Source organism: Astyanax mexicanus, chromosome 17 (genome assembly GCF_023375975.1).
Source record: "Astyanax mexicanus isolate ESR-SI-001 chromosome 17, AstMex3_surface, whole genome shotgun sequence".
NCBI classification, from domain to species: domain Eukaryota; kingdom Metazoa; phylum Chordata; class Actinopteri; order Characiformes; family Acestrorhamphidae; genus Astyanax; species Astyanax mexicanus.
Genome location: NC_064424.1, coordinates 44,864,353 through 44,879,074, shown reverse-complemented (window position 1 = coordinate 44,879,074; position 14,722 = coordinate 44,864,353). Strand labels below are relative to the sequence as shown.

The window sequence follows — 14,722 nt, the reverse complement described above, 5'->3', positions numbered from 1 at the left end:
CTAGTGAAATAACACTATAAAACGGTTGCAGATGAGGGTCAGCCATGTGTCAGTGTCTGTACGTTTATGTCTGTATCTTCTTTAAGCATGGTTTATTGACTTTAAGATCTTTACCTCTTGAAGTATTTATAGCGTTTGTTATAGTCCACTGTTATAGTACTTCTTTTGATGGGGATAAGTTATTGAAAGCATGCTAGTGGACTGAAGCCTTTTTATATGGATTGAAGGAAGAGGCAGGACAGTCTGCCCCAGGGCTATCACTCACCGTCCACAGAAAGAGGTGTAATTTAGGGCTGCTGTCCCCTGCAGTGAAGTAAATAGTAAATTCAAGCACTGTTATCTAATGAAGTAATGCATCCATGCCAATAAACTAAATATTCATAGCTCCTGTTAAGAGTTTAGGAGTTTAAAGTGGGAGATCAATCAAAATCTAATTTGAAAAGCAAAAAGCATTTAATACATTTACATTAATCTGCCATAATATTATTATTATTAGTAATGGTAGCCTAATATTGACTATGCCCCCCATGTACCATTACAAATGATCTGGGGTGCGTTTCCCCAAAGCTTAGTAACGCTAAGAACTTTGTTAACTCGTACTTAAGATTAATCCTTAATTAAAGAGTATTTCTCAAATCCTTATGTAAATGAGTCTTATGTGATTTTCTTTGCAAATTAATGAGTAACCTGATCCTGATTCTGAGGGAGAAAAATCGACCTTATTTCCGTACTTGATTCTATATTATATTATATTATATGATATATTCAAAGTCAAGGTCAAGAGGCTTTTATTCTTATTACATCTGAGTACAGGCACACAGTGCAACAAAATTACAATCCTCCGAACCATGGAGCAACATGAACCAACAAACTATAGACAAACAAAGTGCAAGAGTCACGACAGTGCAACCGAAAACTATAAAAGTACAATAAATACAGCAGATGAGACAGTTTACGAGACAGGACAGTGCAGTACCGATATGATATAATATTGTGTGAGTAGTGAAAATAAGGTGCAGAGATATGTAACACTAACATATAGAACATACATAATCACAGCAGTTACTATTTTAACAGCAATCTTAGGTGCATTTTTCTTAATTAATAGGTGTGATTGCTTAAACCCAACATGCTTTGGGTTTTAAATTGTGTACATTTTGTTTTTGTTGAACCATTGCTTTGAAATTTGGTTTTGTTGTTTAGTGAAATTGCTTTCAGTGTCAAAGGCTTGCAGGTCAGTGTGGACACACATAGAATGACTGATAACGGGTAAAATGGGTTTGCAATGAGATGCTTTCCTATCTAATCTGTATGTGTAATAAAGCTGGGGCAGAGTGCGAGCAGGATGCATTCATCCACCTGCCTGTTCAGCATGATAACAGCTGTCTGTACTGACCACTGGGATGATGACGTGCCATTGATTTCAAATTTGCAGGCGTGTGTGTGTGTGGGCACTTGTGTGTGTGGTTCAGCTGCAGTAGTCCTGGTGGCTGTGCGATAGAGGACACTAAGTGTATCTATTGTGCAGAAACACCAGGCACTCAGGGCTGTGAGCCAGATAAGCCTGCCTCCAGCCTGGAGCTGCTCTAGAACAATAGCATGAATTTAACTGAAATCCTCTGAACTTCACCTAAATGATCATGGCCAGGTTGATTTGCATTCTTCATGAAGACTCTCTGCTAATTAGAGTCAGAATAAGTGCAGAGAATGCTCTTAACGAAGGTTTTTAAAAAAAAAATATCTTGTGTTTTCCAGAAGCCCCATGTTCACTTTTGACCTCAATGCGCCCGTGGGAGATGTGGCATGGTCTCCATACTCTTCCACTGTGTTTGCTGCTGTCACCACGGATGGGAAGGTAAGCTCTAGGGCTGCATGATAAAAACTGATTTTTATTATTATTGTGATTTGATTATTATTATTTTTTTACCATAAACACCAGTCAAATGAGATGCAATAAGTAGGGGTGGGTTTAAAATAATAGATTTTGTTGTAGATTCAAATCTTCATTTAAAGGATCTGATATCAATTCATAAAAACCCAAGATCGATCTTTAAAATGTTTATGTCATCAGCATCCTGCTGAGTCTCAGAGCCAGCTGCAGGTACAGGTCAGCAGTTCTAAAACATGCCATAGTTTTAGAGAAGCTAAGCTAATGTTAGCGACAAGTTTTCTAAATCACTCAAAGTTACTAAAGCCTGCTAGACTAGTTAAACAAGATAGCAGTTTCAGAGTTTTCCATTCTACCTTTCCATCATTCCACCTTAAACTACACCTTAAATTATGTAGAATTAAATAATGTAAAATAATAATAAACATTAATGAAACTTGGGTCTTGGGTTAATTTTTCATGAAAACACTAATATTTTTAATAATAGTAGGTTGAAATTTCTTTTGTGTCTGAACAAAACCTGTAATTGTAAAGGAAATAATTCTAAAAGAATCCATATCATTTTTGAATACAAACAAATAAAACATTTATTTAATTCTATAAATTAGTGGTGATACCCAGTGCTGGTGATAACAGCAATGTTCCTTTTTTTTAGTAGCATGCAGTTACAGAGGGAGCTCTTCATAACAAAACTAAAGGTTGAGGTAGAACAAGCTATAGGTCCTCAGTGAACATACAAACTACTTAATTTAGCACCTTTACCCATACATTAGACAGTTCACACTTTCTTATATGGTGCCCCACAACAAACATGTATTATCACTGCGGTTGTGAGCCATATTCCATGGATCTACTGTTGTAGAAAAGTTCTAACAAAAAGTAAACCAATATCGGGACCTTTTTGTTTTGTTTGTTTTGGAAAATAAGGTGAATATAATAAATGGGACCCAGTTTTAACCATGTAGGAGGTTTATGGAGCTTTATATCAATGGTAAATCATAGGACATAGTCAATAGCAATAACAACACAATGCATGGGTGTGTTTGGGTTTTACTATTCCATTGGCATTAGGTGGATTGGAACAGGACTGCTATTACTGAGGGAGCTCCAGGGTCAACCAATTACAGAAAGCCATTTACTCAGCAATAGTTATTACTGTCAGACTATAAAAACATGACACATGCTGCAGGGTTATACCGGACTAAAATGGGTCTTTAAAATCTTACTTACTTAAATTATAATAACTACCCTGAAACTGTGTACCCTGAAATTGTTAATTATTGCATGAGTTCTAAATATGTTTTGAGATATTTTTACTATATAACCCATAGTATTGGGAAACCTGCTCATTCAGCCCACAGCTTATCCCAAAAGTTTTGGATGGAGCACCATCATTACAGAGAACACAATTCATCTCTAGCTGTCTAGAACATTGCTTTAGGCATGGCCCCAATACAATAATGTATATCTTCTTCAGAAGAGTCCTATTCTATTCGCAATATTTCTCTACAGGGACGAGATCAGCAGTATGTGTAGATTTGCTTTTTCAAAGAAACTTTATTGGATTTTTTAATACATATTACAACATATTATCACACATATACATTTCAACACTTTTTACTTTACTTTTACTTTTTTTTTTTTTTTTTTATTAAAAAAGATTTGCACGCCTGTGCCAGCAGTGGATGCAGCATTAAGTAGCTTAATGCATTCATTAGGAAGGGTGTCCACAAACATTTGGACATGTAGTTTATTTCTAACCTGAACAGAAATAAGAGAATCTACTTGTATTAATGCAAAATTAAAAATAAGTGGAAAAAATGAAGAATAGAGAGAAAATTGGAGCCCTAACTGTGTAAGACCTGGTAGACCACCACAACTGCCTCATCAAATAACAGCTTTTGAAGCTTTTCATCTTTGAGAGGGAAGGGAAATCAAGCTCCTCTGTCTCTTCAGATGTGAAAACATTCACAGATGTTTGTGTCCATCATTTCTCTGTGTGGAGCTGATTAAGAAGCTCTTACTGAGAAAAGCAAACAGAAAAAAATGGATGGTGAAAATAGAAAATGATCCTAAACTTCAAAGACTAGACTTTGGAGGTGTGGAAAAATCTCCTGCACTGATCGTGAGTCTCCTGAAAAGCATTGAATAAATGAGATTAGATTAGACCTAGTTGTGAGGAAAATTCAGTGTCAGTGCTGAAAAAGAAATAACTTAAAGGTTTTGAAGAATTAATTTCTTGAGTATTTTATGTTTTTTTTTGTATAAATAGTAAGTTTAGGGTGATAAATGCTCAAATAACATTTTATAAGCCTATTTATCACCCTGTCATTTTACCTTAGAAGGATTTTTGTCTTGTAAAAAAAAATCTTTAATCTGAAGTCTTGCCAGATTCCGCTGCTCTGTCCAGATTCCGCTCATTGTGTCCAACAGGTTTTACTGGTAAGACCTGTGTAAATGCATTGTGGCTAACTTCTTATCAGGGTACAATTAATATTCTTTTCACAAGAAGAGACCAGATGTAAACATGGTTTTTGTGGGTGTAAATATAACAAATCATAACTGTTTTGGCCTGTTTTGCAGCTCTCTTTTCTTTATGCTGGGTTTCTTGCAAATTAAAAAAAAAAATCATATTCACAGATTGTCTCTTACACACATACTGGACTCTCATTGTTCAACTGTGTCAAAGAAAGGGCAGTCTGATATTCTAGATCCCCTTTAAATGAATGAAGGGTGGTCTCAGACTTTTGCGTAGAAAATATTATCTGTCGCTCAAACACAAAGCACATTCTTTTTTAGGTTGAACTTTACTGTTGGCATTTTAATTGGTATTTAATGCATTATTATCCATAACTGCATCATGTAAACAGGTTATAAATGATGTCATTTTCATGGCCTAGATATTAATGAATACAATTAATGAACACAGCAATGTTGCCACTTAGCCTGGCAGTGAGCAGGATGAAGGTAATTCGATGATAGTAAGAGTTGTGGGTAATTGCATGCGATGATGCACTTAGACTGTCGTTTTCCAAAGCATTTAAAAGCACATCTCCTGAAGTACTCGCAGCAATCGATGCACACACACACACACACACACACACACACACACACACACACACACACACACACAAACACACACACATACCCACATGCATAGCACTGTAACCAGACACCACATTATGGGGCATCATGGGTGTTAATGAAACACCATAGGTGAAAGATGATGAGATTCCATTCTGACCATCCATTGTACTGCACGGCATCACCTGCAGCACAATCACACTCACCCACTCGTCTGCGTCTGTGCTAATAAACTGCAGAGACAGCCATCAACCTGCCTGACATTAGCTATTAGTCTCAGGATAGAAGTTAGACTCTAATCACCTGTCCCGACCATTCAGGTCCACTTTGTCAGTTGATTTAAGTCCATGTAATTTGACAGCCGTCACTGGCTTGCCGTAGTCTCTACATAATACGAGTACGATGTGCAGTTCAGTTATACACTATGAATCATGAGCTATCAAACTGAGGACATGTTTGTACAGTGATAGTGCCTACAGTGCCTGTAAGTCTTTATTTTTTTATTTTTTGGACAGCTTCAGGCATTCTCGCATGGTTGCCAGTTGTCCCGAGTTATTTTGAGGTCCATTCTGTTCTGTTTGAGTAGCGTGGCTCATCATGGAGCTGTTTCTGGCTCTCCGCTTTGTGCCAGTCTGGATGACTGACTGAGCTGAGCGTGTACGTGTGTGTGTGTGTGTGTGTGTGTGTGTGTGATAGGAAGAAAATGAGTGGTGAATGGCAGTGTCTCAGCCAGTCTGGATCTTCTCCAGAGAAGTGTTCCAGTCCTGACTGCTCATGAACTCAACTCAACTTTTATATATAGTACATATTCATCCAGAAAGATGACACAAGGACATTCTGATTCCCCTAACTATGGTGACAAAGAGAAAAGACCCCATAAACCGTTTATAAAGTGGTTCTTAAAGAAGCCAAGTACACGCATTTATTTTGACTTCATTGCTGACCATGTGAAGATGTGAAAATTTACTAAATTTCCAGCCTGCAACATTTCCACATGATGATATTCATAAGATATTTTGTCCCATTGTTCCTGCATACAAATCTTGTGGTCTGTAATCAAATCTTGTGTGGACATCACTGACACATTTTCATCTTGACGTATCTGATTGATCATTGATCACAGCGGATCACATGCAAAGACTAACAAGCACTTAACTCCTTCTGTTTCTTTAAGTGTTTTATTAAAATTATGTAATCAGAAATCAGGAAATATTTTCTTCCCCTCCATAGATTGTTAGGATAAGGGGTTTGAGGAGTATTTATAAATGTCTAAACCGATGATTGTGATATTTTAGAGAATGTTTAATCTTTATCTTTATGCCCTGTGCTAACGCTACCGAATTTTGACCATGGATGCCAGAATGTGCATGCTGCCGTATTCGTCAGACCCTAATTGGCAACCATCAGAGCAGCATTTCAGACTCTATTAGGATTTAGAACCATGCTGTTGGTCAGTGTTTGAACGTGTGTGGTTTTCGGTGGTCCTCCCACAGTTACAGATGGCTCCGCTAGCCCTGGCGGTTGTGTGTGTGTGTTCCTGCGCCCCTGCGTCAGCTGCTTAGAATAGGGCCCTACATTTGGTACGTGCTCCGTGAGTAATTATGAGCCATGTGGGTTGACAAATATTTACCAGTGGCAAGGCTGCAACCTCTCAGCCCTCTTCTCGCCCTCTGTACCCTTTCATCTTCACTGCGACTCTTTCCTGCTGTCTGGCCTGCTGTGCTGGGGCGGGCAGCCTCGCAGGCCAATGACACTGAAGGATGATGAGCTCTAAAATCAGCCATGTTTCCGGTTCCTTTTCTCCCCTATTTTTCCCTAATTTTCTCCTTGTCTCTTTCTATCCCATGGTTTTTCGCTCCTCCTCCTCCTCCTCCTCCTCCATCGCTTTGGTTTGGGCTGTGATTTGAGCTGTATTTGTCAAACAGGAAGAAACCAAGCATGAAATCATGTCCCTTCACTTGCAGGCATCATTAATCGCCCAAAGCCTCCTCCATTTCTCTGAGAGACTGATCCCTCGCCTGTGTGTACCTACCATCAGTCCTACCTGAGCCGGAGAGCCGGAGGCAGAGTCTTTGGCTGGAGATGTGATGTGCAATGCATTTGGGAATTCTGAGTGGAGAAAAAATGACATGTCTTTTGTTCCTGAGGTAGCGCTTCAAGCTGTAGTAGGTGTGCTTGCATGTAATTGAAAATGCACTAAGAAAGTCTTTGTTTTTTTAGAAGGTGTGGTGATCTAAGGATGGTTTTAAACACGAAAGTCTGGACCAGAGTATGAATCATGGTTTATGGGTCATATTTTAGCTTATCTTTAGGTAAGCTGTCAACCACACACCGTGCAACTTCATTTATGGCATTTTAGTGTGTCTTTGCTATCATAACAATGGGAAAAGTATGCCTTGTGCGGCCTGAAACACACAAAAAAGAATTAATAATGGGTGTGTTTTGGGTGGACCGTGCAATATATCAATTAGCATGTCACATGTCACTCACTTAGATGTATTTTAGTAGAATGTAAATATTGTATATTAAATAATATTTTAATAATTAATAATAATTAAGTAATATTAGTAAAAAATATTACTTCTGTAAAGTTCAAAATTCAGTAAAGCTCTAAAATAAATTTTTGCTAAAGTGTGGTAATGAAGTAGTAATGTCTTGGTAGTTCTGAGTGATGTCAGAATAAATTTGCCTAATTAAGGCAGAACTTCTCCCATAATGTCTCCAAACCTTTCATTGGCAGTATTTATATTCTGTTTTTAATTTTATGGTTCTTTTTCTTATTTTAAAGCATGAGCCCAGGCTGGAGGAAATAAGCTGTTTTACAGTGTGCTGGTGACAACGCTCCAGTGCCGGCATCTGTTTGGCTGTATGGTTGTTAGTCTTGTGTGTGGGAAGTGGGAAGTCGCGCTGGACTTGAGTGTTTCCACCATGTGTTTAATTGGAGAGCTGCACACTTCTTCCTGTCCAATTCCTGTGTTTCTGTCAATGAAACGGGCCTGTCAAAGAGATACACACACAAACAGTGCTGTGCAGACTTCTTGAAAAACTTCTGGCATAAGTATATATTTGTGTTTTTCAATTACACTGCTAAACTGTTGTAATAGTGGATCATGATCAGTGATGGGATAGTTACATTGAAAGAGTAATCTGATTACTGATTACTAATTACCCCTTTAAAAAGTAACTTAGTTACTTAAGGATTGCTTGATTTTAAAAAGAAACTAAGTCACTTCACTGGAAGCTTTGCTTTACCTTTGGGTTTCTTCAAATTTGACGTTGTGTTTTTGAAGCTAGGTAGCACTTTGTCACCGGCACAGAGTGCTCTGTGTGTGTGTGTGCCAGGAGCAGAAGGAGGCTCGCTGTGTGTAAGTGTGTGTGAGGTGAAGAGAGCATGGTGTTTGTGTAAGTGGGTTCAGCCCACGTGCTAGTTTTAGCCTGTTAGCTTGTTAGCTTGCTAGCCTGTTGTTATTTTGGCGTGGTTGCGGCCAACAGGTACCATTGTAAGTTCCAGCAAAATGCCTTTCTCGTCCATTCTTTCAATACAAAAATATCTTTTTACTAAGAAAAATGACAAAAAAGTAAAGCACAGTGACTTAGATACGTAACTTTAATCTGATTACTGAATTGGAAATAGTAGCCTGTTAGATTACTCGTTACGGAATAAAATGGTCAGATTAGAGTAACACCTTAATGACATCACTGATCATGATTAATCACATTATTTTGTGACGATATTCAGAATTAATTACACTGACATGGCAAAATCCTGAGATAGCATTATGTAAATTCATCATGAAACTTTACCTACCTTAGGGGACATCTTGGGAGCACCCACACCTGTAAGATGAGTTTGAACACTGGTTGGAGTGAAGCGTGACAGTGGGTCTGATAGTTCTGAAATTGTGCAGGCATTTAACTTTCCTCAATCCACAGTGTCACATGAGTACCGGGAAAACATCATAGAAGGCATCTTTCTTTATGCATCTTTAAATCTAGCTCTTAGCACAGACTCCTGTTCCTGGCACTATCTTGTTTGCAGGATATCTTAAGGCTTTTTGCACCATCAATGGATTCTTCTAAGTGGACAGGAAAGCACTTTTGCAAAACACTCTGAAGAGGAGTGTCTGCTAACTGCTGTAAATGTGTAGTCTCGAATGTTTAACTGCTCATGTAAAAAGTTTCAAGACAGTACAAATGATACTTGTGCTGGCAGCCGATTGAACAGAGAGGATCATCATTGCTATCTTACACTCCATCTATTTCTATTAAATCTATCTACAAAATTATGAATATCACTAGCTTAACATGAACATGATAGCTTCACCGATGGCCGTGGCTGTCATTTTAGTGTGGGAGGTTTCATGGCTAAAATGGATGAGCCTGTGCAATCTTCATTAATTGCAGGGTAAGAGTTTTGCTCAAAATATTGCAATGCACACAACATTATGGGTGACATATCAGAGTTCAAAAGAGGATAAATTATTGGTGCACTGGCGCATCTGTGACCAAGACAGCAAGTCTTTGTGATGTATCAAGAGCCACGGTATCCAGGGTAATGTCAGCATTAACTACCAAGAAGGATCAACCACATCCAACAGGATTAACTGTGGACGCTGTAAGAGGAAGCTGTCTGAATGGAATGTTCAGGTGCTAACCCGGATTGTATCTATCTATCTGTCTATCTCATGACTTGTGGCATGTCAGTGAAATATCAAGTTGCATATCAGTAAAAAGTCTGGACTAAATCTTTTGACCATTGCCTTTATTTTTTATTATTTTTCTCTCCGACACATACAGGTCCATGTGTTTGACCTCAGCATCAACAAATATGAAGCGATCTGCCAGCAAGCGGTGGCGGCTAAGAAGACGAAGCTAACTCACATAGAGTTCAACCCCGTCTACCCCATCATCATCGTGGGCGACGACCGGGGCTACGTCACCAGCCTCAAGCTGTCTCCCAACCTCCGCAGGAAGCCCAAGGTAAGCCACCGTGCCAGCCTGCGCTGGCCTCTGCTGCCACGCTCACATGGACTCCTGTGTTCTGGCCTTAAGCACCAACTTCTGCAGTTTTCATCCCAAACTATGAATCACTTTCTGCCTGGATGCTGCTTTTTTAACCCACTTGCATTTTAATAAGCTCATGTTTATGTTTCAGGAAGCTCAGCAGAGTTGCTTCATTTACTGTAATATAGGCCGTAATATAGAGCTGACCAGATTCATATAATCAGCAGGCTGTGTAGAAGCAATGATGATGATGTAAAGGAATTAGCTGATTTATTCAGTGTTTAAGTGAGCCAGATCTGCCGTGTCCACTTCTGCTGAGGTTTTTTTTTTAATTAACATTTGCCTTCCTGCCAAGGAAGCAGTTCAGGTCATTCAAGTCGTCAAATCAATTTGTTGTTATTGATTAGGAGCAGGCTCCTCTGAAAACCTGAAGCAAAATAGAGGCAGAAACTAATTTTTTCACACTCTGAAAGGGCACGCAATAAAAGAATGAGGTGAGCAGTGAAAACTCTCATCAATCAGGCACTGCTGTGCTTTTCCATACTGAAATACTGCTTGTTCTGCTGTTCTAAGATAATACCATTAGGACAGCTCCTGCGCTGTTTTACAACCAGTGTGAAAATAGCCTGCAAGATCAAATCTAAGTGTTGTCTATTAGTGTAGCAGGAGTCCAGGGGACTGGAATCAAATTAAAGTGTTTAAGCTCTTAACTGAGGTTTACAAATGAGATTGTCAACTAACTACAGGTTTACACACAAGGGTTTAGAATTATTGTAGGGTTATATGAGTTATCAGTTTCTATAGATAATTGCCTAAAAGTGTTTAATTCGTTTTATTTACTTTACTCCTTAAAATAGAGCTGGTGTTTCTTTTCTTATCATGGTTAATGATTGAACCCATGGTCAGGTCTAGGTTTAGCAACAGTATGTGTGTCACGTGGTCCCTGTCTGTTCTCGTGTTTCTGTGTTTATTTACCTTTTTCTGTGCCTGTCTCTGCTTGTGCCTGTGAGTGTGTCTCCCACGTGATCCGTGCTCCTCAGTGTTTCTTGCCCTCACCTGTGTATCATTTGTAACTCCGCCCCTTAGCCCCAGGTGTTCTCTGTTTCCCGTGTGTGTTACACTATTTATAGTCCGTGCTCCCTTTCCCCCGTGTCGGTTCTTGTGCTTTGTTAGCCTGTTGTGGTTGCGTCTCTGTGTCTCATGTTTCTTGTTTTCAGTTTAGTTTCCGTTTATTTGTTTATTTTTGTCTTTTGTTATCTGTATAATAAATACACTCGCATTTGCATCCGCTCTCCTCGTCCCTCCTTCACGCACCCTGACAGAAGAACCGACCTAACAATGGATGCAGCGAGTGGCGTCTACCTGGGATCCAGATTGGCGATCCGCCGCTCCTCCCTTTCTCGCGGCGTGCTGGAGGAGCAGCCCTCTCTTAACTCCTCAGCTAGCCGGCGCCGGAGGAGGAAAAGACGGCAGCGGCATTCTCAGCGCTCCCGCTCGCCTGAGGAGGACCCTCTCAAGGAGGGAGCACTTTTTGGGGGGGCGCACCGTGTTGGCAGGGACGCAGGTTGTGAGGAGTCTTATTTCTGGGATTATGTAGACTTCCTCACACCTGCGTCCAGCTCGGAGGAGGAGGAGGGAGATTACCTCCCTACACCAGCCCGTCTGCCGTTGCCTCCAGGGGCAGTCCTGCCTCCCGCATGCCTTTGTCCGCCCTGGTTCCTGACCGGCGACCCAGCGCCCTCCGAGCCGGACTTCACCGGCGACCCAGCGCCCTCCGAGCCGGATTTCACCGGCGACCCAGCGCCCTCCGAGCCGGATTTCACCGGCGACCCAGCGCACTCCGAGCCGGACTTCGGCGACGACCCAGCGCTCTCCGAGCCGGACTTCACCGGCGGACCAGCGCTCTCCGCGCCGGACTTCACCGGCGACCCAGCGCTCCCCGCGCCGGACTTCACCGGCGGACCAGCGCTCCCCGCGCCGGACTTCACCGGCGACCCAGCGCTCCCCGCGCCGGACTTCACCGGCGGACCAGCGCTCCCCGCGCCGGACTTCACCGGCGGACCAGCGCTCCCCGCGCCGGACTTCACCGGCGGACCAGCGCTCCCCGCGCCGGACTTCACCGGCGGACCAGCGCTCCCCGCGCCGGACTTCACCGGCGGACCAGCGCTCCCCGCGCCGGACTTCACCGGCGGACCAGCGCTCCCCGCGCCGGACTTCACCGGCGGACCAGCGCTCCCCGCGCCGGACTTCACCGGCGGACCAGCGCTCCCCGCGCCGGACTTCACCGGCGGACCAGCGCTCCCCGCGCCGGACTTCACCGGCGGACCAGCGCTTCCCGCGCCGGACTTCACCGGCGGACCGGCGGTAAACGCACCTACTCCTGTGCCCGTGGCTCCCGCCGCCACGCCCACTCCCAGGCCCCGCCTTTCCAGGCCTGCTCCGAGGCCCCCTGACTTTGCCCCTTGTGGTGTACCCAGGCTGCCCCCACAGACTTTTTCCAGCCCTGGGTACCCATTTCTCGTACCCCTGTCTCTGCCTGTCATGGTTCCCGTCTCTGTCTATGTTCCAGTCTCTGTCACTCGTGGTTTTTCTGTTCCAGTCCCCGTCACCGTGTTTGTTTCTGTCCCCATTACTGTTTTCGTTCCGGTCCCTTTGCCCAGTAATGTCCAGTCCCCGTTTTCTGTTCAGTCTCCTCTCGGGTGTCCTCTGTTCTAGTCTTGTGTTTTGTTTTGTTTTTTTTGGTTTCCACCCTCTCCTGACCGGCTCCTGGGGGTTTGTTTTTTCGCGCCCCAGGAGTTGCGCGTTAAGGGGTGGGTTCTGTCACGTGGTCCCTGTCTGTTCTCGTGTTTCTGTGTTTATTTACCTTTTTCTGTGCCTGTCTCTGCTTGTGCCTGTGAGTGTGTCTCCCACGTGATCCGTGCTCCTCAGTGTTTCTTGCCCTCACCTGTGTATCATTTGTAACTCCGCCCCTTAGCCCCAGGTGTTCTCTGTTTCCCGTGTGTGTTACACTATTTATAGTCCGTGCTCCCTTTCCCCCGTGTCGGTTCTTGTGCTTTGTTAGCCTGTTGTGGTTGCGTCTCTGTGTCTCATGTTTCTTGTTTTCAGTTTAGTTTCCGTTTATTTGTTTATTTTTGTCTTTTGTTATCTGTATAATAAATACACTCGCATTTGCATCCGCTCTCCTCGTCCCTCCTTCACGCACCCTGACAATGTGCTGAAAGAATGAGGTCAGCTGACTACCTGAATATACTGAATATAGACCAGGTTATTCCATCAACGGATTTTTTATTCCCTGATAAACACGGCCATATTCCAAGATAACAATACCAGGATTCATGGAGCTGGAATTGTGAAAGAGTTCAGGGAGCATGAGATCATCATTTTCACACATGGATTGAGAGAGTTCACCACAGAGTTTTTTGTGTAATCCAAGCAACATGTCAACTACAGTCAACTGTCAGACGTTCATTGCTATCTTGGCAATGCAGTTGCGGCGTGCGCACTTAATGCATGTGCAGATTAGTGTGTTACACACACATAAAAACACAGCAGTAATACAAAATAAAATAAATATAAAATATTTACAAAATAAAATAACATTTTTGCGTTTGGTATGTGTGCCGATTACCTTAACTTTCAGTTCTTTTACTTCACCTAACAGAAACCCATGCTGGCTAGAATCCCTCTGTGTGATGAGGAGAGGGAGGGCCATCCTACTGTCCCAAAGAGAAGTGCTTTCCTGGACTCCTGGCCAACTTCTGATATATGTGGCCTCAGCAAGGACAGCACTTAGACAGTGTCACACCAGGGCCCCTATTATAACAATATTAAATAAACTGTAAGTTATACAGCGGAGAACTGTCAATTTGTCAAGTCATAGCGAACAAATACAAGGCAAAGTGTAAAGAATGTTTTTTTTTTTTTTTTTTCATAAGAAAGATACATTACATTGAAGAAGCCTTTCAGATGAGCAGGGAGATGTTTTCCACACTTTACTTTTACAGCTCCAGAGTAATTTGTAAAAGTGCTTTGTTGTTCACTTAGCAAATGTATCCAGCAAATAGCCTTAAGATATCCTGTAGCTAATATACTGCCAGGAACAGGAGTCAGTGCTGAGAGCTAAACTCACAAAGATGCACAGAGACAAGACACTTTAACAACCAGAGAAGGCATCGATAATAACCTAACTTTTACATCAACAATAAATAGAATACAAAATAAAATAACATTATTCTTCATTCTACAAAATATGGGTCATCATAATACTTTTGTTAGTGTTTGCAAATTCATGAGTGGAATTTATTACTGATATTCACTAATTGGTTGACCAATTGCAGCAATACCCATGGGTGTATTATGCACTTTATAATCCGGTGCACTTTATGTATGAAAATAGACCAGAAAATAGATGTTCATTGATAGTGCGCCTTATAATCTGGTACGCATTATATTGTGAAAAATACAGTAAACAAAGGGAGTAGTGTATTTAGAGAGTGACTAAGTGAGGAGGCTTGCTCAAGCACCTTCACAGCATGAATGAGCAGGTCCCTTTCCTCTACTGAGAAGTAGGAAGATGCACCGTTTAAATAGCAATCCGCCAAAGTCAGAGCGCATCTGGCTCTTAAAGGAAATGGCAAGTAACTGTAAGAAAGTGAGGGTGCTATAGTAGAGAAGCTCACCCTTGATGTGCAGATATATTTAAGTGCAGTAGCTGCAACAATTTGAAAAATGACATTTTGTGCATTG

The 14,722-nt window shown here is 41.9% G+C and overlaps 1 protein-coding gene across 2 annotated transcripts in view; it reads left to right on the top strand.

Annotated features, from left to right (window-relative positions):
• dnai1.2 (dynein, axonemal, intermediate chain 1, paralog 2) overlaps positions 1-14,722 on the top strand; it is a 35,822-nt gene that overhangs the window by 12,120 nt on the left and 8,980 nt on the right. Inside the window, exons 18-20 of one of the 2 annotated variants that reach the window (XM_049466146.1) lie at positions 1,756-1,855; positions 9,770-9,952; positions 13,638-13,817. In XM_049466146.1, the coding sequence (XP_049322103.1) occupies positions 1,756-1,855; positions 9,770-9,952; positions 13,638-13,769 (415 nt within the window). In that variant the 3' untranslated portion in view covers positions 13,770-13,817. Of the gene's footprint in view, positions 1-1,755; positions 1,856-9,769; positions 9,953-13,637; positions 13,818-14,722 lie in introns of those variants that run through there. The other variant, XM_049466147.1, reaches the window with a different exon arrangement.